The sequence below is a fragment of the Aedes albopictus genome, chromosome 3 (genome assembly GCF_035046485.1).
Source record: "Aedes albopictus strain Foshan chromosome 3, AalbF5, whole genome shotgun sequence".
NCBI lineage: Eukaryota > Metazoa > Arthropoda > Insecta > Diptera > Culicidae > Aedes > Aedes albopictus.
The window spans coordinates 446465383-446490217 of NC_085138.1; the positions used below are offsets into that span (position 1 = coordinate 446465383).

A 24835-nucleotide genomic window follows, 5' to 3' on the forward strand; every position below is an offset into this window, starting at 1 on the left:
AAGGCTGAAATTTTGGGAATCTAGGTTTGAACTATCTGGCTATCAAATGGTATATAAGACACGTCATTCAAAGCAAGTAAATTTTTCGATTTTTGGCCACCACTTTCCCCATAGTGCACTAGGAACCGACGCCAGAATGACCATGGTTTGGCCATTTTCGAATAAGAGTATTTTTCGCTATAAATTATGCAAAATGCAGCTGATTTGAATGTTTGGAGAACTAAATGCACCGGAAAAAGCAGCATCAAACTGCCCCAATCACTAAGCTACCTGACCAGACGAGTTTTAACTATCGGGTGGTCACGGGACTAAATCTTGAGGCCTCGGAACGGCTTCCCGTAGACCCCCGAATGGTGACCATTTTACAAATATGGTGAATCCATGCCGTGCAATATATCAAAAGTCGCAGATTTTTTTGGAGAATACATCAGTGACCATGTCAGAAGCTAGAAGCAACATTGGCTACTTGGTGGTCCCAGAACCGATTCCCGGGGCCCCCGAAAAGTGGTCAATTCTCGCAGTTTGTATGACCTTGCCGTATGGCACATCAAAATTCGCAGAATTTCATAGATAATTCATCAGTCATCAAACCAGCAACTAAAAACAACATTGTCCGCTTGGTGGTCCCGGAACCGGTTCCCAAGGACGGTTCCGAGGACCCCGAAAATGTGGTCAATTCTCGATTTTTTTTACTATGCCGTGCGATATATCTAAATTTGCAGAATTTTGTTGCGAATATATCAGTGGCCACATCAAAAACGAAAAGCAGGATTGGCCACTTAGTGGTCCCGGAACAGGCCCCTGGAAATGTGGCCAATTCTCGCAGATTGTATGACCTTGCCGTATCCCAAGTAACAGAGAAAACATCTTTGGCTATCGAAACTTCAAAACATGCTTTATAAACGTATTATAAGAGCATTAGAAAACAAGTTATGTTTTTCAAGTTTTATTTTTGTTGGTTGCTAGCTAATAGCAAAATAATATCATTGGCTGTAAAACGTGAAAAAATATGTATATAATGCATAAATTCAACACCAATCATCATCTTATTTTGACAGCTCAAATGTTAACGTTTTTAACTCGCAATTTGTTCAAGAGACGGTCATGCAATGCAGCGGCAACTGGAATACCAACCTATTTTGTCCGTAAAGGCTAGCCCAAATGATTCAAACCTGCCAAAATTCCACTATTCCTCGGCAAAAATTACGAAATTAACCAAGCTAGATCAAAGGAAGTAGTCCCGAACAGATTCCAAAGGGACCAACAACTCAATACACTGCTGACTTTCTCCGGAAGAAATCCTTTCCAAGGTCTGCTGGAAGCAGTGGCCGTAATTGACGTCGTTGTCCTAACAGGGTTCACTTTCACAAATTTGAGAAACACCCAGCGAAGAGGCTTGGCGCTATGCTCCATTAACAAATACAAATCAGCAGCCAGAATCCATTCGTGAAATTGGCAACAATACTCAAAAAGACCATGTTCCAATCTGATGTGCTGCACTATTATTGATCGTGTTTCCAAGCTGCTGACCAATTATCCTAACAGGGGAACTGTATGATCACGGATTGTTCTGAACACGAGCTAATCGAATAAATATTGAGTTACCGTAAACGGACGGTACATGAAATTCCTATGAAATTACATTACAACTGACCCGTAGCAAAATTATTCGTGATTACTGTTGATTGTTGATTCAATTTCGATGTTATGATTGTTGGCTTGTCAGGTATGATGATCTAGTTATTTTCGCGTTGTAATGATGATCAAAAAAACAAACAAATAAGGGAGTATGTTGAAAACATGTTATCAAAGCGTATTATGAACGTAATGAAACGCTCTTGTTATAGAGTGGTCCGCAAGATGTAATTTTGAACTAATTCAAGCTACTGCACAATCAAAAGAAATGATTGTTGTAGTCTGTTTTTCTTTATTCCAGCAGAGAAGTAATCCGAATCACAGTACCGAATAAAAATATGCGGACATAAATTAAACTATAACATAAATAATGTTCTTATTAGATTCAATTAATTCATCGTTGCTGAGGAAACTGATAATAAATTTTTAATACTCGATTATAAGCCATATTCAGTTAGTAAAGTATCAAGTTCTCAATTTAATATATATGATAAACTCTTGAATTGCTTTCAAAATATTTTGAACAGCACTGTGAGCTGCATGGTTCGTCAACCATATTGCTTTTTTCGTGTGGATTGAAATCAATCAACAAAATAGTATCAAATGGCTGGTTTATGCTACATTTGTTAATTCATTTTAAAGGCGCATGAATTATGGATAACTGAAATTATAAGTTTCACCATAAATCTTTAAGCGCATATGAACCATTGCTAACAACCCTGAGTATTTCCGATTTTATAATTGAAAAGTAATTTTACGCAGAGGATAATTTCATTTAATTAAAAATAAAAAGTTTTCTGGCATGTTTTTTAGTTGCCACTTTTTACGTACAGTTAGGTCTCTTAAGGGGCTGGTAATATATATGGAGTCTTCAAGTTATATAACTTTCAAATAGCTTAATAACAACAATTTAAATAATATGTAACATATATGTTGACTGCGGATTCATATAACCTGAAAATATCTTTATCCCAACCTATAAATGAGACTGTTTATATGTGTTGCATGCCAGCTTTTTAGCTGACAAATAACTTGATATCAACTAATCAATATAAGCAGCTTAGTAAGAATGTATCTTAAGAGCTCTATAAGTGTATTAGGAAGCATCTTAAATAACCTGTAAGATGTTCTATAAGCCGCCATTTTTTGCGCTGTTTTGCATATATAAGTGTTCGATTTTAAGTCAATAATACAAGAAAAATACAACCGAATAAGCATGAATCGTGAATTTTAAACTCTTATGATACATGTTGTGTTACTTGGGATGTCACATCAAAATTCGCAGAATTTCATAGATAATTCATCAGTCATCAAACCAGCAACTGAAAACAACATTGTCCGCTTGGTGGTCCCGGAACCGGTTCCCAAGGCCGGTTCCGAGGACCCCGGCAATGTGATCAATTCTCGATTTTTTTTTATTATGCCATGCGATATATCTAATTTGCAGAATTTGCAATTTCATTGCGAATTAAAAAAAAATCCACTTTGCGGTAGGGATGGCATTCCGCCATGCATTAAAATGTGCACAGTGCAGCTCATTTTCATATGAAAACCGCGCACACTTGCACACAAACTGAGGAGCATGCCATCCCTGCTCTGCGGTAGCCGCTCAGATCTACCGCAGCTGTCAAAGTCCTACCGCAGCCATGAAAATCATTCTATCATTGAAAAATGAAGTCTAATCGAAGTATGCTGACATAGCGATTTGCTCTGGAAAGCAACAACAAACAATGATCATAGGCGTCCAAGACATCCTTGAGCCGATTAATGATATTTTGTTTAAAATCAGTAGTCTGATAGCTGAAAATTTTTCTGCGAATTTACAATTATAAGCGACAATTTAATTTTTTAGGGAAGTGTGAGGAAAATGAGCAAGATTCACACAAATTTGATCTAAACTGGAACAGCTCAAAATTAAATTTCGCTTAGAAACGGCTACGCAGTCTTTTAACAGTGAAACGATGTTTATTAACTGCCCAACGTTTCGACACGGGATTAGTGTCTTCTTCAGGGGAACTGAAATTTACTTACATGCACACATTTAAACTTTTACATATTTTGTAAAAAATAACTTAAGTTAACTTGGTCGTTCTGGTCTTGTATTTTGTCTAACTGTAACTGTCCTATTGATGATTTGTTGGTACATGCTGTAAAATTATTGTCAGTATAAGATTAGTCTAATTTTCTGTCTGATGTTTTTTTTTCAAATACTTAATAGAAAAAAAAATATCTTACACTCAATGAATTGTTTCAACTTTTAACGGACAATTGGCAATGACACAATTTCGCGTTTAGATTCTCCTCAGTTTTGATCGTACATTGGTTGGTAGCGATAATGCCTTATCTTAACAACTACGTTTGGTCTACAGGATTGTCTTGTGTGTTTGGTTTGTAGCGTTTGGTCATATTCTTGATGCTGTGCAACACTGCTGCGTATTTAGTACTTAGCCTATCAATGTCTGTTCGCTTATTATGGGTAGTACGCAGATCACAAGAATTTTCTTGGCCTATCTCGATGCGTGGAAAATTCAGGCAAGGAATCGCTCAAGAAATAATAATGCGTCGCTTTATTCCGGATCCCAGTACGGAGCTGAAACGAAACGTCAAATCAAATGGGGCTTGCTGTGTTAAATTTCTTGACCATTCCGGTCACGGAAAAATAATGCACTGAACGAAAATTACTTGAGCGATTCCGTTTGAAGTGCATACCTCGCATTAACTGTATGGTCTGTGTTCGTGATGTGGCACATGTCAAGGAATGGTAGTATTGTCGGTCTGTAGCTGTGATCTATAATCTGTGTTTTGTCTAAGTTGTATCTATGGTTGTGTTGTATGCAGTTTTGGATTAGAGCTGTGGTTGTTTCTATTAGTGTTGCTTTCGCTGTCTCTGTGGCCATGGACTACCCCAAAATTGCGATCACCACTTGACAATCACGAACGATTTACCAGCTCCATACGAAAGTGAAACACCCTACAAATAGAGGAGCAACGTAATTTATAAGATTCCATGTAACAACTGTGATAGCTGGTACGTTGGAATGACCAGAAAACACCTGAGTATTGTACAATTGCTCATTATTGTTTACAAAATGTAAGTGTCAAATCATAAATGGTATCATTGACCGTTGAAAACCCCTCCCAGAGACAATTTCTGGCTACGCCACTGTATAGCTGTATAATATTCTTGACAATATTAAGCATATTATATGGCTTAAACTTTAAACTGATGAGATTTTCGAACTAACGCCAGCGCTAACGCTGGAAATGCAATTTATTCACTTTTAGTTGTTCCGCTTTAGCTCAAAAATGAGTGAATTAACGGGCTTGGTGGCCTAGCGGCTACCGCTTCTGATTCATATACAGAAGGTCATGGGTTCAATACCTGGCCCGTCCCTTTCATCCTTCTTTGTATCATTCTATCCACTTTCTCTCTCACTCTCTTCTCTACATATATATACAACTCATGTATATTCATATGTTCATAGCCGTCGCTAGAACCAGAAACGAACTGCAAAAATTCGTTTCCCTTCCTTCCAACTTCAACAACAAGTTATGCAACCAAAGCGAACTGTGCCGCATATCCTTCATAGTAATCACCACACAATCTGTCACCCCAGTCCGTGCTGGTTGTGCGGATGCAGAGGTGCTCTTGGTCTTTAGTAGCAACAACCAGCACACCCTAACATTCCTTTCTTTTCTAAACTGACTATAAGGACGTGGCCGGCGCCGTTATTGACCAAAAATGTATGAGCTGTTTAAATTGCACTTTGAGTATAAGTGGAGTGTTCCAGCCCTTATTCATTTGGATTTCAGTGCAATTGGTACCAGCTAAGATCAATCACGGAGGAGCAACCATTGACATGTATAGCCGATTTGATCGTTTTTTGATCGTTTAGCTCGAAAATGAGTGAATTCTGTTACCGTGCTTTAAGCGCATCAATCTATATTAACTTCGACGTGTATCCTTCTCCTTTCATTGCTGCTGTGATCGGTTAGATGGAGTCCCCTGGTATTTCATTATAAGCCAAAGCGGAAAACGACAGCGGTCGTTTTGCCCCATCCCAAAAAGGCGTAAAAACAAGAAAAATAACAACTTGTTTATATTCAACTTATACATTTTTCTAGCTCACTTTGAAAACAGTCTTTTTGTAATGCAAACGTTAGGATCTTTCCAAGCGTTTGCGTTGCTTTTTTTACCCCAAAACGGAGCAGAGAAGAAACGTCAAATCAGGTCAAATCAAATGGAACTTGCCATGCAAAATTTTTTGATTACATCAGCCATGGACGATTCACGGCATATAAGATGACAAGGCATGCCATTTGCCTATGTAAACATCAATTTTTGACGCAAACATGTGACGTCATTTTTATCATCCTTTAACGTTGATCAAATTGATATGGAGTATACTAGATCGTTTTGTTCACGTCTTTATTACGTAATAAAAAAAAAATGCCAGTTCTTCGGAATGTATCACCTCCTAAAAGTTGTACACCTTGCTCGGCTTGGGACGGTCAAGGAAGACATTGCACTGAACGAAACTTATTTGAGCGATTTCGTTTGAGGTTCATATCTAGCTAAAAAGGATACGCGTTTATTTGTTTTAGCACACTGAAATAAATTTTATTGTGGAAACTACTGATTCCATAGTAAAATTACTAACCGTACCTATGATTCTCAACCGACAATAATTTCCAGTTAATTCCACTAAAATACTATCAACTTAACTAGCAGTGCAGTTGACATTACAAAAAAACAATCTAAATTTAACAAATGAGCATTGTATTTTTAACTATACTGTGTTGAAAAATGCGTGTCCAGGAAAAAATAACAATGTTTTGTTGTTGAGACGACTACGCTTTTAGAATTTATTACAATGCATTGTAATTTCAAGCATATTTCAGTTACCTTAACAGATTTTTATTGTCGGTTGAGAATCATAGTTACGGTTAGTAATTTTACTATGGAATCGGTAGTTTCCACAACAAAATTTATTTCAGTGCAGGAGGAATCTTGACAACTAGATTGAATTTCGGGCGGCAAAGTGTAATGTATTGGAGGAAAAATATCTTATTTTGTTCAACATTGCCTGCTGCTGAATCTAGAATTACTGCTAGCACTCTGTTTTGAATTTCACTCGCTTTGCTTTCGTGCTCAAATATTTACGCGGATAATCAAGATCGTGGTGTTGATTCCCACCACGAAGCTGGGTAAATTGAAGAAACATCTAGCGATTTAATCGCGTCTTCGTCGTTTACCAAAGAAATCCGGTTGGAGAGGATTCCATCCATCCTGTTTATCTTGAACCTGTTGCTCCACTGTTTATCAGTTACACTTTCTCGTCGAGTTCTACAGATGTTGTCCTTTCCTCCATTTAGGAAAAAAAAAATGTTTTGATACCATACTCCGGTTGGATTTAAACATCGTAATACATATTCGATCCCAGTGATGGTAACGATATTGGTTTACTTTCGTTTACTCTAGGAACAGTTTTAGTTTGGGGAGTGATAAATTGTTTTTACTTTCCCGTTCCCCCTGTTATGTACATCATCAACTACGAGTTTTAAATCCTCAAAGCGAAAGTAAATATTTGAAATGCTTAATCTCTTTTTTTTCGATACAGCATCCTTTTTCGTCTCCAGTAATTTCGAACGGAATTAACGTGTCGCTCCATCGGCGGTGCCTGCTTTGATTTGCAGCGGGAGATTTCCCATCGCAGTAAGCTACCAGGCGTGCTCCATTGACCATTTATTCTAGCGGAAACCGCTGTCCTAGCCAACATCTTCCCAAAGCCTACTCTCTTTATTGTGGTTTGGTTTGTGCTTACGGTTGTGCTATTTTTTATTGTCCTTTCTTCTCACAAGGTAAGTCGCTGTGCGTAAGTCAGACAAACAATTTTCCACCTGAACGCACAATGTCCCTCTTCGTCCCGCGACCGATGATTCCTATGTACAAGAGTTTTCGTGGTCAGGATCAGGACCCAATGACTTGTGTCATTAGCGACTTTGAAACATCCGATAAAAGTTACCGGGGAGCCGGTTGGTTGAGTACGATAGAGCGAACCCTGTTAAGTCCACCTTCTGTTCGCGGTTTTCATGTGTCCTCTTCACGTGAAAACCGCTAGTGTATTGCATTTGAAAAAAAAATCTCACCCATCTTACTGAAGAAAACATGCCATTGTTGACTTTTTGTTTCCCTCTTTCTTTCGCTGTCTCCGTTCCGTTCTTCCTGTAGATATGCCCCGGCGACGGCATCCGTTGGCCATTTGTCCGCAATGACATCGTCAGGTCATAATGAGCGCACCGGGAACAATTGCCGTACACGTTGAGATTAGCATCTTGAAGTGGTTTGCTGCGGTGCCCGTCCCCGTCGTGCTCGTCTTCCTTGCCGTCATCGGTAGGGCCGTAGTTGGCGTCGTGCCGCGCGCGTTTGCCGTTCGCGGTCTCTGTTTAGTGATCGCAGCAACCGGCGACGGAGGAAAATAGACGAATTCGAGAACAAAGAAACTAAGAAGTTAAGACTGTAGAGCAGTGTTTCCCAAACTTTTTAAAGGTATCGCCCCCTTGGAGCTCGATAAAAATATTTTCGCCCCCTAAGTGTGATTTAATTTTATATAATAAAAAACTAAAGATGTGCTTATCTGAAGTCTTAAAAAACTCACTATTTACCGCTACTATACTATGACAAAGCCATTAGTGACATTTATTGAATCTATATTTGCATCGCTCTTGTTTTCATTAAAGTGTTTTATAAATGCATTGATTTATTGAATTTGAATACTGAATTATTGAACGTGCTTACATCAATCAAAATCATGTTTCTGATAAATTCTTGAACGGTTGTTCATTGAGCATTGAGTAATCAAAATAGAGCAGACTGTGAACAGTGAACACCCTAATACTCGTTATCTTAAACCAGATGTTTTACCAGTGTTCTAAAAGAGGTTTCTTCAACGCCCGAGAATCAATGTTTGCTCACGAGTAGTCGAATAAGACTGGTGGAAATTTAGAGAAAAAATTACAAACATATCTTTTGTGCATATCTGAGAACTAGCAAGTAAGTTAAAGATATAGTTTGATGCATTTTCGAATGAAGTTAGGTTTTCTTAGTAATCCAAAATAAAGAAAAGCTAGTGATTCTAATTAACCAGCTTCGCATTATTTTGTCCAGTCATGACTAGTTTTTTTTATGGAATTCAGCGTTGAGTTTCAGGAAAGTTTTCAAATTAACTCCTAGTAAAGCCAAAGTTTTGAATTAGTCTGAGAAGCTTCTTTGAAATATTTTCAAACACTGTATGACAATTTTCATTCGAAAACTCTTCTAAAATTATCGGAAATTCCATGTTTTTGCCTATGAATTGAAAACAGAACTTGGTAATCAAGTCGAACGAAAAAACTATGTTCCTTTAATAATTTTGACAAATATCAATCACGAATGTGTGGAGCGGACCTGGTGTGATGGTTAAAGCACGTGACTATCACGCCGAGCACCTGGGATCGAATCCCACTTCAGACATACTCACAAAATGTGAGTTCTTCCTTCGGAAGGGAAATAAAGCGTGGGTTCCGAGATGAACTAGCCCCGGATTAAAAATCTCGTTAATAAAGAAAAAAAAATCACGAATGTTTGCTATTCAAGTTTCCTATATATATATATTTTTAGACCTCTAGAATCGCCAGCAATTCCTTCGGAAATGCATTAAAGCCATCTTACTTATTTTTTTCTAGGAATTCGACCAGAAAGCTCACAAAAAACCCAAAAGTTCTGTAAAATTAAGTCGATTTGGATTGTTAGAATTATTATTTAATAATTCTAGAGATAAAATTGGAAATGTTTTATGTTTCAGTTGACATTCTAACTTGCATTTTAATACTGTTAATATTTCCAATCATTGCAAAAATCGCCCCTTCTGATTTTTTTTCGCCCCCCAATTTTGAATTTTACAATTTTCGCCCCCTTCGCCTGATTTTTGCCCCCAGGGGGCGATTTCGCCCACTTTGGGAATCACTGCTGTAGAGGAACTCCAAAGGAAGGTGGTTTCTCATTTCCCGAACCACCTGGTAGTTTTTGTCGCCCTCTTACTGTTGAATTCAGATGTACTTTACTAGCCCTGACAAAGGGCTTTAAAGCTGCGAAGATTAAAACGTGCTGTTTTGAGTACACGAGGTCAATCTTGACTCAGTATTGTACTGTTTGTCAATAGGTAAAGTAGGTTGTTGTTCGAAGATTTTCCTGTATAGGCTCAGAGTACCGGTTACATAGCCCTAGGGCTGTTTGCAGATCAGAAGGAATTTCTCAGCCTATCTTGATGCATGGGAAATTCCTTGCCTGAATCGCTCAAGAAACCGTTTTTTTTTTCGATCGCAGTAATCAGTTCCTGCCAGCAATTGCTCAAGAAGTTACTTGAGCGATTTTGCTGTCAAACGGAGACCAGTCGCTGATTGGTCGAAATTGAAGATCCGTTTGCTGCGATCAAATCGCTTTGTTATTGGTTTGGCCGTTTTGCTACCTTGTAGGTTTAGCATGTGATACCAATTTTCAAAATAATTGTATTTTTCAATTCAAGTTACATCGACTTAAAACTGTCGGCATTCAAATTTAAATTAATTTAAAGTGGCTCCTATGTCTGAACATTGATAAATACCATTGATTTGGTGCAAAATCAATTGATGGTTTGATACATTTCACTATAAGTGAAATAAAATTTCGTATAATGTTAATTTCATTTGCAAGCTATGCTATTCCAATTGCAATTAATGATTTACGGTGCGAAATATGTATCCAAATTTATATCGTTAAATTCAAATCAGGCCGAACATTTCTATAGGTCCTAAGTGCAGATGAGAGGTTCTCTTTAAGTCTCCTGTCTTTCGATTATAATATACTTGTATTTATAAATTTTGATTTACTTCTTGCATCGGAAGGTAGATTAAACAATCCTTTTCTTATCTACACATCACAAGTTGTCAAAATGTCCACTGTAACATCGTAATATTTTAAAGAAAATCGGAAGAAAAAGAACCTCTCTTTTGCAAATTGGAACTTTAGATATGTTTGTCTCCAAATAGTTTTAAAGATTTGGAATAAAGTAAAGTGGCAGCACTGGATTTCCACCGTCGACGAAACTGAACGAAGAAAATAACAAGGCAGGCGAATTTCTGTTGTCACATCCTATCTTAGGGCTTATGGCTATAGTAGGGTTAATCGCCAATTGTTGCACACCTCATAAGAAAACCATGGAGTGTGCAAAAATTGACGATTTACCCTACCTCAAGTTGGCCATAGTTGGTTTTCAACTTTTGACAATGCGACGGTCTTTTCGTTATTTTTATAGAAATAGTTTTCCTTAGGTAGTGCCAGATTGATCTAAGAGTTATTTCTATGTTTTCTTCAGAGGTTCCTTCGGGGGATCCCCAGGAGTTCCTGCTTAAACTATTCCAGCTGTTTCTTCTAGTGTTGCTCCAGGATTTAATTCTGGGAATCCACAAAAAGTGTCTTCTTGGATTCCTCCAGATGCTCCTCCGAGGATTTCCTCGGGAGTTCCTTTAAGGATACCTCCTGGAGTTCCTTCTAGGATTCCTGCAAGATTTTCCAAGATTGACCAGAAGTTGCTTCTGGAATTCATCCAAGAGTTACTTCAAAGATTCTTCTTTGTGGGAATTTAAACCGTGATTTCCTCCGGTATTTCTCCAAAAGTTTCTTCCAGAATTCACACCTTCCCTTTATGATTTCTGCAAGAGCCTTCTGGGATTCCAAGGTGTTTGTTTTGATATTACGAGGAAATTCCGAAGTGACTCTGGAAAACTCCAACGTAATTTTTTATGAGTGATTCAATTCATATTTACCCAGGGGTCTATCCAAGATTCCTTCAGAAGTTCCCTCTGGTTCTTCCATGAGTTCCTTGAGTTCCATTGATTCTTCCATGAGTTTTTTTTTAAATATCCTAAAGTGGTTCCATCTGGCACGCATCCAGGAGTACTAGGTATTCGCCAAGATTTTTTTTTGGTGTGTTACCTCCAGGAATTTCTTCTAAGATTTCTATGAAGGATCCTTCAGGGAGTGAGGTTTTTTGAAGCTTTTGAAGAAAACCCAGAACGAACATCTGGAGGAATTTATAAAAAAAACTGCTGGAGATATTCCATAAAAAAGGGGAATCCCGGAGAGAACTTCTGGAGGAAACCTGGAATAATTCTAGGGGGATCTCCTGAAATGATCCCTCAACGAACTTTTGGTGTAATCTCCGGAGAAAATTCTGAAGGAGTCCCAGAAGAAAATATGGGAGAAATTCATGAAGAAATTCCAGAAGGAGTTCCTAGAGTAATCCCGATAACAGCTAATAAAAAACCCCACAAAAAATCGTGGTGGAATCCTGGAAAGATCTGCTGGGTCAATCCCAGCAAAAAAAAACTGTTGGAGACATCTCAGAAGGAACTTTTTGAGAAATCCCGGAGGGAATTCCTTGAGGAATCCAGGAAAAAAATCTGGGAGAATTCCGGAATCCTAGAAGAAACACATTAAAAAAAGGAAATTCTTGAGAAATCCCGGAAGGAACTCTTTGAGGAATCCTGAAAAAAAAAACCTGGAAGAATCCCGGAATCCTAGAAGAAACACATTGAAAAAAAATAAGTTTCATCACCATCCCCTTGAAAATTCCCAGTAGACGTTTGAAAACATCCTAAAAGGAAGGACTGAATTCCGGAAGAAATCACGTTTGAAATTCCCTGAAGGATGAATCTTTGAAAGAACTTTTGGATAAATCCCAGAAATAAATTTTGGTCAATCTTAGAAATTTTTCGAAATTTTTCATTTTTAGAAAAGGAATCCCAGAAAGAACATCAGGAGGTTTTCGTAAAGTACTCCACACAATGAGTACGTTTGCGTTTGCGTGACAGTAGTTTGACCAGGGGCGTTTAATTTCGTTTCAATGAGACACTTTCATGCAACATTTTAATGAGTCACTTTATCTGTTTGACACACTATTCGAGTCTTTCTTTTCGATTCGGAAAACGTTCTCATTCATCGTAGCACTCGGTAGTCTCTCTTCGGGGTGGCGTTGCTTGTGCTTCACTTCAGAGCAGTAGTGTCTCACTCTTGCGCGTTAGTCTCTCAATGGTTACAGGCGCCGGTTATTTGGATTTAAGCGGTCGAACTTGTGTTCCTTTTTCATAAAAAATAATGATCATTCCATTGGCGTGCACCACTATTTGAAAAATTGTTTTAAATAGTGTTTTAGCACATTGAAATATTTCAATGACCCACAATTGAAACGAAAATCCAAAGAGTTTCACTTCAATTTTCAAACACAATTGTTTCAGTAGCAATAATGAATGAGCGTGTTGCAGTGTGAGTTATGAAGCATCGCAGCAGTCCCGTCGCATGGGAAACGATTTGCTACAGCTTTCGAGCGTCATGTTTTCCTTTCGAAATTGCACGTCCCTGAGTTTGACACATTTCCCATGGGAAAACTGTCAAAAATCATAAACCTCGAAGGAACGGACGCAATGTGTTCCAGGCTTAAGAGATCTCTTGAGGGAATCCTTGAAGCAGTTCCGGGAGGAATCCAAGAAAGTACTTAGAGTCTTGAGCCATTTCAGAAATAACTCCTTGAAAAATCATAGAAGAAACTTGAAGATTTCCTAGAAGTAACTTCTGGAGGAATTCTCAAAAAAGAAAATCCCAAGAAACTTTTTGACAAATCCAAGATAAAACTACTGGTGGATTTCTTTCGTTGACTAAAGATGATCAAATGTAGCACTTCGTAATTAATTAAAAGAACAAGTGATTATTCGTGAAATTTTATGCAAAAAACTACATAAATTTTATTATCCTATACAATTCAAAAATTTGAGAGTACCTTTTCAAAATATTTTGAGCATTTCTGTTTCATATTGCCTATTTTCCTATTTTTCATTTTAAAATTTTTTCGGCAATTTCTTTGACTTTTTTGTAATTTGTTATGCAAGTTATTCGAGAATTCTTCCGGCAATTTCTTTAGAATTTCCTCAGAATCGCCTTTAGAAATTTAGGTGGCGATGACTTTGGGATTTTTTTTTTGACATTTCCTTTGGATCGTTTTCGGCACATTCTTTTTTTTTTGGTAAACTGCTTGAGCCATTCCACCAGCACACCCTTCAGACGTTGTCATGGGAGCTTTTTGTAAATTTTTTTTGAGAATTTCTCAAGCAATTCTTTTGAGAATTATTTCGGTAAAGCCTTGACCAATTAGTTTGGCAATGCTTTTGGGAATTCTCCGCAAATATGTTTGGAGATTTTTACGGCAATTTGTTTTGAATTCCCTGAGCAATCTATATATACATATATATTAGAAGGAAGTCAGTATTTTTTTAAAGAAATATTTCGGAAATTTCTTTTAAAAATCCATGCAGAATGAATGCTTTCAGCAATTTAGATGAATTCTTTAGACAATTTCTTCGCGAATTCTTCAGTAATGCTTTTGGAATTTTTTGCAGAAGTTTCGTTGAGAATTGTCCTCGGCAATTCTTTTGGAACTTAATTCGAAACTTTATTTAGGAATTTCATCGATAATTCCTTTGAAAACTTCTCAGTCAAATATCTTTGATGTTCATTAATGTTGAGGGACTTGGCTTCGAGTAAGGACACGGACACGGTGAAATAACGACAAGCTTCATTTAATACGTCTGTACTGGAATGTTACAGTGGAATAATCTGTTATGAAGAAATAACAATGGTGGTTGCTATGCTGGCAACCCAGGGGCAATTGCTACTACGTTAACAATTAAGGAATATATTTAAAAAAATCGAAAATTCTTTCTGGATTCCTTTACTAATTTCTTCATGATTTGCTTTGGAAATTACTTCATCAATACCTTTGAAAATTCTTTTGGAAACACATTCAGTTATTCCTTTGAGGAGTTTTTCAGCAACTCAATTTGCAATATTTCTGGCATTGTTTTTGTAAAACCTTGTGTAAAACTGTTTGGAAATTACTTTTTAATTCCACGAGTAATTCTTCTGGGAATTCTTTCCGAGATTCTTTCGGCATATTCTTTGGGACGTCCTTCAGACATTTCTTTGTGAATATTTGTGAAAAAATGGTATGGTAATTTCTTCGACAGGTTAGACTTGTTTTCAGATTTTCCTCTGGATCTTTGAAAATTTCTTCAGATACTTCTATTGAATTCCCAAATCTATTGGAAATTTCGCAGGCAGTTTTTCGAAAATGTCTTCAGTCTTTTTCTGTGACTGTTCCTATGAAAATCCTGTGGAAAATTATTATGGCATATCCATATCCTAGAAGGAACCTTCAAATGAATTTCGAGAGGAATACCTGAAAGAGTATCGGGAGGAATCCCGGAATGAATTCCGAGACAATACTTAAAAAAAATAACTGAAAGATTATCCGGACTTAATGAAGGAATTATGGGAGGAATCCCTGAAGCAATTCTGAAAGAAATCCAATAAAGATGCACGGGAGAAATCTCTAAAAAATCTCTGAGTTGTCCCTCGTGAAATTCCGAAAGAAACCCGAGAGAGAACTCTGAAAGAATTGTGGAGGAATTCCCGAAAGAACTCCTGGAGCGATGCATTAAGGAACCCGAGAGAATTCTAATTCATAACGGATTTCCATTCCTGGAGGGATTCTTGACAGAATTCTGGAGATATCCCTGAGAGAATCTTAGAAGAAATGTCTAGTTAGAAAAAATCACCGACTTTGGTAATGTTTTACCGAAATCTCAACCGTTAAGGACAAACGTCTTGAAATCCCGGTTCAACAGTGCATAAAAACTTCAGATGCACAAATCTCAAGAAGCAAGCTTCAAACAACAATTGATTTTATTATCTTGTTCTTGCTCACTTGTAATTAGCTTAAAATAAGAAGCTCAGGTGCGCTGGTTTTGTTTACGAAGAGATTTGTGCCCTCAAAATCGTGGGTAGGTGCCAATGTCGGCCATTGTGGTGGCCATATTGGGATTCTAACAAGTCTGTCCTTAAGTTTGTTTTACAGGAAAAAATCGGCAAAGGTAGCAAATTTTACCGAAGTTCGTTAGAGTTTGACAGATAAACGATAACATTTTACCGACATTTGTTAATTTTTTACAGTATTTCGTTAAAATCCATTACCGAACGCTCAGCGGTTGAGATTTCGGTAAAAATTACCGAACGCGATTAGCTGTGTAAAGAAAACTTGGGAAGCATCAAAGAAAAAAAATGAAAAGGATGCCAAGAGAAATCCCGGGAGAAACCGCTGTAGTAATCCGTATGGAAAAATTCGAATTCTGAGAAATAAATGTAGAAATCCCGGGAGGAATCTCTGAAGAAATTCAGAGAGGAATTCCTGAAAATCTGAAAAAAAAATCTAGCAGAATTCCCAAAAGAACCCCCCGGATGATATTCCCAAGGAATATCCAGAAAAATCCTTTAAAAAAACTGGATGAAATCCAGTAAGAAATCCCTAAAATTCTGGGAAAAATTCCTAGCGGAATACCAGAAAAAAATACCGGATGAAGAATCCTAAAAGAATTACTGAAGGAATTCCGAAAAGAATCCCTAGAGGAATCCTGGGAAAATTCTTGCTGAAATATCGGTAACAATGCCGGACAAAATCCCTGAAAGAATCCCGGAATCTCGGGTTAAATCCCTGAAGGAATTGTGAGAATTTATTCAAGGTAATCCGGGTGGAATCCTTGGGAAAATCTGGAGAAATCCTTAAATAATCTTGGGAGAAATCCCTTTTGGAATGCCGGGTGGAGAATTCAGACAGGGATTCCGAGAGGAATCAAAAGAAGAATACTAAAGAGATCTCAGGAAGGAAGAATCATGAGTGGAATACTGGGAGGAATTCCAGAAATTCTGGAACGAATCCCTACAGTTTTCTCGGGAGGAATTACAAGATGAATTCTGGTAAGTATCCAAGGAGAGTTATCAGAAGGAATAGCTGAATATCTGTATTGTTGATTCCTTGCGGAAGACCTTTTAAGGCGGCCAATGTGAATAACCGTTATATAAATGGCAGAGACAAACAGACATCTTACTCTACTTACTGCCCATCGTTTTCTTTTTTAACGGATAATTCAAATATTCTGTAGTTAGCAAATCTCCCGCTCATGGCGCTTGCATCGTTTTCGCTCCTGTTTGACGTTTGGTCACTACCGCCATCTACTCAGTGAGTTTGCGAAATACAGCGTGATTAGCATTGGGCGATTGTGTTTTCGTGACGATGATTTTAATCGCATTTTGTTCCAAGTGATACATCTGTTTGGAAATCTGCCGTGTGCAGCATAGTTGTCCCATGTGAATAGGGATTCCCATATAACATGGGACAACTATGCTGAACACAGCAGTAATCTTATCGACACTTGGCTCTTATACATTTGAACGGTTTTGCTTAAAACGCCATCTATATATCTCTTCACTGAGACGATGTTTTAGCAACAGTAGTTATTTTTTTCATCTTAGTACAATCCTATCTAAGATAAGATAAATAAGAAGGATATCTTATTAACCCTAAAAGGGATACCTTCATGGCCTCGGTTTCGTCACCTCGCTGAGTGTGTTCCATCAAATACGAGCTCCGAAAGGCGCCTGGGGTCCAATGGACCCCAGGTATCCCTTTTAGGGTTAATAATTACATTACCGAACCAACTTCAGACAAACATATTTGCAGAAAACACTAAAAACAGTTTTGTTGGTCTGAGATAAGATCAATTCAAATCAATTATACAACAGCACCATCTTGTGAGCAAATTTTGAACTACCAATAATTGAAATAGAAGAATCACATCCGCATGAATAACTCCTCCGAAGACACCAACTTCAAATTCTAAATGATGGTTAAAATACAGACAAACAGACGGCTCACTTTATCGACTTCCCTTCGTTTCTAACGAGCTTTTCAAATATTCTGCAGTTCGCAAATCTTTTCTTCATGATGCTCACATCGTTTTTGCTCCAATTTGACGTTTGCTCACTACCGCCATCTACTTAGTGGGTTTGCGGAACACAACATTATTAGCATTGGGCGATGTTTTTGTGACGATGATTTCAATCGCACTTTGTTCCAAGTTATACGTCTGTTTGTCTGTGGTTACAATATCAAGAAACCAAATTTACATCACATTTGAAATTGGCCATATGTAATCTTTGCAGCAACATTTGCGTCACCTAATGGGCCAATTCTGAAGTTATGACTCACTATGTACTATGGCTCTACTGTCAAACTTCTCCAAAGACAGTTTGCTGAAATATTGGGCAATTCCTAAAATATTTCGAAAATTGTTATCTTCAAAATTGAAATTTTAATCATTGATTTGTTATTTAACGAACTGCATCTCACTTTCCATTTCCAGAGAGCCCATTTCATCACAACCAGACTGCCGACGACTGCATGCCGACTCCTGAGCCGATAGTCCCGATAGCTGAAGCGGAAGATGACGAACGATACGACGACAGCGACCAACGCCGCCTTCGATCATGGCAACTGTAAGAAGCGCGAGTCGTGGCACACGAACGGAGATGCACCAGATCCTGCGGGTGGTGGCGGAGGAGGAGGAGGCGGCGGTGGCGGTGGCGGCGGCAACAACGAGAAAGACGACGGAACCGATCCCGACGGTGGGGGAGATGGTGGAGAGCAGACAAAAGAAACGACCTCGTTGAATCCGAAAAGAGCGGCGCACGGCGGCTCCTGCGGAAACAAGGAACGGGCCCTGGTGGTGACACTGACCGGGGAGCGCCGCCGGGAGACATGGAGCCAGAAGGCCGAGTTTCTGTTGGCGGTCATTGGGTTTGCGGTGGATTTGGGCAATGTGTGGCGCTTCCCGTACATTTGCTACCAGAACGGGGGAGGTGCATTTCTCATCCCGTACTGCATCATGTTGCTTTTTGGCGGGCTGCCGCTTTTCTACATGGAATTGGCCCTGGGGCAGTTTCATCGATGCGGCTGTTTGACGATTTGGAAACGGATCTGCCCGGCACTGAAAGGTAAGTGAGAATTGTGTTCTAGTGGACGAGCTGGACTTATTTGGTCCTTTGGGAGGAGATTATTGGTTGTACCTTATTCGTTTACAGTCGACTTTCCGTAATTCGTTATTAAAGAAAAACATATTCGATTTAAAGAATATTCCATCACAGTAGCCTAAAATGTTTTCATTTTTTCGACTTGTACTTTTGAATTACTAACTATAGCACTATAGAATTTACCTGGAAGTGTATTTTGGTAGCTGCTATCATAGCACACTCTAAAAGTTTGACTCGAACGTGACATTTACGGTTTCAAGAACTTTCTTTTTAACAAGCAGTAGGAACAAGGTAGAATGGCAATACCATCTCAGTAACCTGCGAAGATGAACCTTTCTTGAAGACATGTATTTAAGAAATGATTACATTTCGCCATGCTTTACTATTGATCTTTTTGGCCAACTTCGATTCATTTATCCTACATTTTTGCTGTGACATACTTTTAGCTGAATAAAAGACAAAAATTAGGAGGAATAGTCAATAGAAGAGTACGAAACCTTGTAAACGGACTGCATTCGTCAGTCAGTCAGCCAAAGAAGTTGAGAAATTGAATACGATGACGCAAAGATGATGACGATGGCGCCAAACTGATACCAAAGGTAAACAATTTTAGAATCCTTTCGGTGGGATGGTTAGGGCAGGAATATAGTTTCGTGCTTCCTCGGATGTTACCAAGCAGGCTGTGAATTGATGAGAAAAATGATGCGTAGCAAAAAAAAAAAGAGCATCCACCACACATTGAAGAGAAATTTCAAGGTAATAAAACACGTTCCAATATCGGTTATCTATCGGTTCGTCAACCGATGACTGACTTTGGTTTTTCCCGGCCAATGTGTGTGTGTGGATAACGCCAGCGAAAAAAGGCAAAAGGGAGGCGCACCGATTTGTCAGCGAACCGGAAAAAGAGTCAGCGTTTTTCCCCCAAACCAGAAGCGCCGCATGTGGTTCAGTGGAAAGTGTTTGATTTTGCTAAATGTTTCTGATGAGGAGGCCTCTAAAGTTGAACAAATGGGGCCCCGTATGAGGAGTGTCTGAGCGTTGAGTCTTGAGGATGATTGAAGTTACGTGTAATTGCGATGAGTTTTCACCCCGAAGATGCTTCAAACTTTGGTGGCAAAGTAGGCGTTGAGTATTTTTATTTATTTTTTCATAATTTGCATATGGAAGATAGGATTGAAAAGTTGTCATGAGTGTTGTACAAATATCAACTCTTGAAATTTCATGACACGATTCATCTTTTACTTTATCTACATTTAATTTAATGTCTCTGTTACCAGGTCATATTGATCGATTCACTTCCGTTAGAGCTCGGTTTGGTGCCCCGGAAGAGTCACACTGACGATAGTTTCCGCAATAATCCTCATCCGAACACGCGCCCCCGGATTGCTACGATCTTCCAATGCGAAATACATTTATTTCTCTTAAATACTTCAACCAATTTCAACCAAATTTGGAATACAAATTCCTTAGGTTGTGGAGGAGGTCATATGGGTTAAGGTAGTTCAAAAAATCGTTTTTGCCCACACCGCTTATTCGATTCATAACCAGATTCAATGCCTTCTCCCTAAATTTGAACTGATTTGGTTGAAAATTAAGAGAGAAAATTAGAGAAACTTTAACAGTGATCGTTTAGCTTCCCAGCAGGCATCACTGCTGCACAAGGTGCCAAAGATAGCACATAAAAATCATGGCTACTATGTTTCGAGGCAAATTACAGTAATTACAGTCAAAGATTTTCAGTCTGGATAAAAATTGATAACTATGTTGATCACTAACTGATAAGGCGTCCGATTTGAATGTGGTCTTCGGTAAAGTTATAACTGATAGAATACCCTAGGAGTACCAAGGGTCAACCAACACTCTAGCACACTTGAGGAAATACTACGTCGTTATCTCATCTCATAGTAATTCCCATACAAAATTTGAAGGGCTTGTGCAATTTCAACCAAATCAGCTCAATTTTTGGAAGAAAGCTTGGAATCTACTACGAATCGAATAAACGGTGTGGAGAAAAATCTATTTTTTGAACCTCGCTAATATGGGTATTGCAATTCAATATGGTGGATTGATTTCTAAGATGGCGGCCAAAACTCCAGGGTGTATGCCGTTTATCGCAATGCTGTTTTGGATACAAGGTATACAATATGGATTGGGTATCTATCGAGAGGGCTCGATGAGTTGAACTCAAAAATAAATATCCGACGCCAAATTCAAAATGGCGGACCACAATCCAAAATGGCGGCCACGGAATGGTGGTTTGCGCTATGATACCATGCAATCGATTGGACTCGATAAGTAGAAGTCAAAAATCGGTATACGATACTATTTTTAAGTCCAAGATGACAGCCACAGAATGGTGATTTCAGCTATGATACCATGCAACATGGGTATCTGTCGATCGGGCTTGATGAATAAAAGGGTAGATGGTAGGATAGAGGGTAGGGTAAACGGTGGGGTAGAGGTCAGGTAGAGGGTTCGAATGAAGGTTATAGCAAATAGTAGGGTAGAGGGTCGAAGGTGAAGGGTTGGGTAGAGGATTGGGTAGAAAGTTTGGATAGCTGGTAGGACAGAGGGTAGGGTAGCAGATTGGCGCACTACGATGGCGTGGTGCACACCCAGCGTGTTTGTCTGGGTCATATTGACCCCAAAATCCTAATAGGATTAAAGTAGATGGTAGGTAACGAGTAGGGTATAGAGTCAGGGTAGCGGATTGGGTAGAGGGTTTGAGTAGGGGGTTAGGGTAGAGGGTAGAGTAGAGAGCAGGGTAGAGTGTTAGGATTGATAGTAGGGTATGGGGCGGGGTAGACGGGAAGGTAGAGAGTAGGGTAGACGGAAGGGTGGATGGTAGAGTAAACGGTAGGGAAGAAGGTTAGGGTTGCTTTAGAAAATCCTGAGAGGATAGTTTTAAGTATTTTTTTTTCGGCATTTTTGCTCTTATTCTTTAAGGGATTCATTCCTTCTGAAAAGAATCTGTCGAGTGTCGAGATTTCTTCAGGCAATCCTGTGTATTTAAGGTATTCGTACCGGAGTTTCTAATAGGATTCCCTAAACAGTTATTTCCAAGTTTTTTTTAGGGATTTTATCAATAATTTCTTCCCGGAATTTGTTTTATGATTCTTTCAAGAATTCTTGCTCAAAAGTTAAGCAAGAGTCAGAATGTTGCTTATTGTTCTTTTTGATCATTGACAATGCTTAGGCAAAAATTGAGACACGGTCGGGAAAATTTTATCGATTCCCTGGGCATTATGTATCATTATCCTTGCCTCACAAAATCATGCAATGACAGGCAAAGAAAGCCCTTCAATTAATAACGGTGGAAGTGCTCCAAGAACAATAAGTTGAAGAGAGGCCGGCCAAGTTCCAGTGGGAACGTAGAGCCATAAAGAAGAAGAAGAAGCAAAACAAAAATCGATCAGTGAATTCAAATGGAATCTCTTTCCAAGGAATTGTTTCTAAAAAAGTCCAAGCTGAAATTTCAGAGAAAATCATTGAAATATTGGAGATATTTCTGAACGGATCTCTACTCGAGTAGAGGTGAATAACAAACCAATAACTAAAGAATAACATATTTTGTCATCATGCCGAAATTTGCAATTCTATATTTTTTTTTAATGAATAGCTCAGGATAACACATAAAAAAACAAAACATGCTATCATTGTAAAACTTGTAATTGGCGAGTTATTATTTAATATTAGAATAACATAATAATAGCAAGTATTACTATCATACTATCAGCAATAATATCAAAACAATAACATAAATTACTATCGTATTAAAATTTGTTATTATTTTGCAATTTTTTGCTATTATTTTGGCAAAATCAGTTGTTCCTTAGTTGTTATGCCATAGAAATTTAGTTATTATTATTGTTATTTTAACTCTTATTTCAAACAAAATAATGACGAATTGTGTCATTCAAACATTCTATTTTAATGGTAAAATTTTCCCTTCAATTGCCATTTCGCTCTGCCCGGGTATATAAATTGTAAAAGGAAATATGAAGAAATATAAAAAACACACACACATTGGAGAAATTTCTGAAGGAGTCCTCAAGCAATTTTTCAAAGGATTCTTGTAGGAAATTCTAAACAAATCCAAAGGCATGTTTCTGCAAAAAAAAAATGATGTTGAAAATCCTTAAGAAATCCTTCGAACACGTTGTTTTTTAGTATTTTTTTAGCTTTACCGCTAGTTCAATGCTAGTTCTTTACTTATCTTAGAATACTGAAGAAGTCTTTTAATCTATTTTTGAAGGAATCCTATAAGGAATTATTAAATAGATTTTTGTGTAAAAATCAATTCCCAAAAGATTTTTTTTAAGAATTTCTGAAAACATTTTTTTTTGTAATAATTGTTGAAGAAATTTTGGGTGGAATATCTGACGAAATCCAATGCAAACTTCTGAAGAAATCATAGGAAAATTTGCTGATAAAACTCTTGGAAGAATACTCGAAGCAACTCCTAGTAAAATTTCTAAAACAATCTCTTGAGATGTTTTTGAAAGAATTCCTGGAAAATTTTCGGTGTGATATCCTGAAGAAATTCCCGGAGGAATCCGTTGACGTATTTGTAAAAAAAAATCTCTTGGGGATTATCTGCACTGAAAATATACTTTCGTTAAAGCTCAACAAATATGTTTCATAAAACCAGTTTTCGTAGATTGAAATCAATTTGCGTATAGTTTACGATTCATTCGTACCACCACATGCGGAAACAGTACAAATGCAGTTGTATCATGTTCGAAATCACGAATCCGACAGACGGTGAACTTGCTCATTCGTAGATTTTAGCTCCTGCTTTGTAGAATGAAACAAAATAAACAAATGTCAAACTTTTTTTACTACCCATGCGTAAAAAAACAAAATTTCGCTTCGTATAATGCAAAAATGCTTCGCAGTCATCACTGATGATTGAGTGGATCGCAGAGAAAACAAAGCAACCTGTTTTCATGTGCGTGCATATAATAGGGCACTGCATTATTTTGATTTTGTATGGGATTTTGACATTTCTTGGCCTTATTGTTTACAAAATTTCTGTAAGAGTGAAAGAGAAGGAGGGAGTTTCATGCAGTGCCCTATGGTGGGTGTGCAAGAAGAGAAAAGAAAGCATACTCTCAGTTGGAAGTAATAGTTATTTATAAACAAAAACAGAGTGGAAAGCGTTTTGGTTGTTTCCGAATTGAGAGAAGAAATTTGTGAAAAAAATGTGTTCTAGTGGGATTCGAATCCACGACTCCGTATTTGCTAGACCGGTGCTTCAACCAAGTAAGTAACAGAACCGGTAATGATTCTGCGGAATGGTCCACTGCACGAATTTATGCTGGCCTGCTTACTCTCAAGGGATATTTGACGTTTGAGCGGTGCCGACACCGCTCAAACGTCAAATTTCGTGTGAGAGTAAGCAGGCCAGAATATATTCGTGCAGTGGACCATAGAAAGCTAAACTGACTCCGAGCCACATCGTGAACACTCCTTTTTCACAAACCCATCGTTCGGCTTAGATGCCAATAATGCACAACACACTCGCGTTTGTGACCACTGACTACAATCACCTAAAATTACCTGTGCTGTGGCTTAGTTGGTTAAAGAGCCGGTCTAGAGAATGCTGAGTCTTGGGTTCGAATCCCACCAGAACGTGATTTCACACAAATTCCATCTCTCAATTTGTCAATCAGCAACATTTCATGCATTCTTATTACAAGTTTTTCCAGACATTTCAGCAAATTTGGTAAAATGGCAGTAAAGCAAAGGGCAATATGTGTCGTTGTGTCCTGAATGAATCCGTTGGTATATTCCTAAAAGTATCTTTAAAGGAAATCCTGGATGAACAAAACTGCGATTCGACACAGTTCAATGCACGGAGGTTTTCAGGAAGGAATCTCTGTATGATATTTTGTAGGGATCTCTGGAGGACTTCCTGTTGGAACCACCTAAAAAACTCATGTAATAAAATCTCTTAATCCCTGGGGACATTCCTTCGGAAATGTGCAATGTAATCCCAGGTGAAATTGCTGAAGGGGATCTCCTGGAGAAGTTCGTGAAGGAATAGAAGCAGGCTTTATCTTAGTGGAGACGATACGCCAAGAAGAAAAGAAGATCTTTCAAGAATCTCCGGGGTTTTTCTCCGCAAATTGCTACACAAGCTTTCAGAAATTCTTCCAAAGTTTTTTTGACGTAGGACTACGTCTTACACGAAGGGGATTTCCA

The 24835-nt window shown here is 38.2% G+C and overlaps 1 protein-coding gene across 2 annotated transcripts in view; it reads left to right on the forward strand.

Annotated features, from left to right (window-relative positions):
• Positions 1–24835, forward strand: part of LOC109407578 (sodium-dependent serotonin transporter) — a 144877-nt gene that overhangs the window by 63511 nt on the left and 56531 nt on the right. For both annotated transcript variants that reach the window (XM_029876095.2, XM_029876096.2), the window contains one exon: positions 17962–18592. In XM_029876095.2, coding sequence (XP_029731955.1) covers positions 18043–18592 — 550 coding nt within the window. In that variant the 5' untranslated portion in view covers positions 17962–18042. The remainder of the gene's footprint in view (positions 1–17961; positions 18593–24835) is intronic.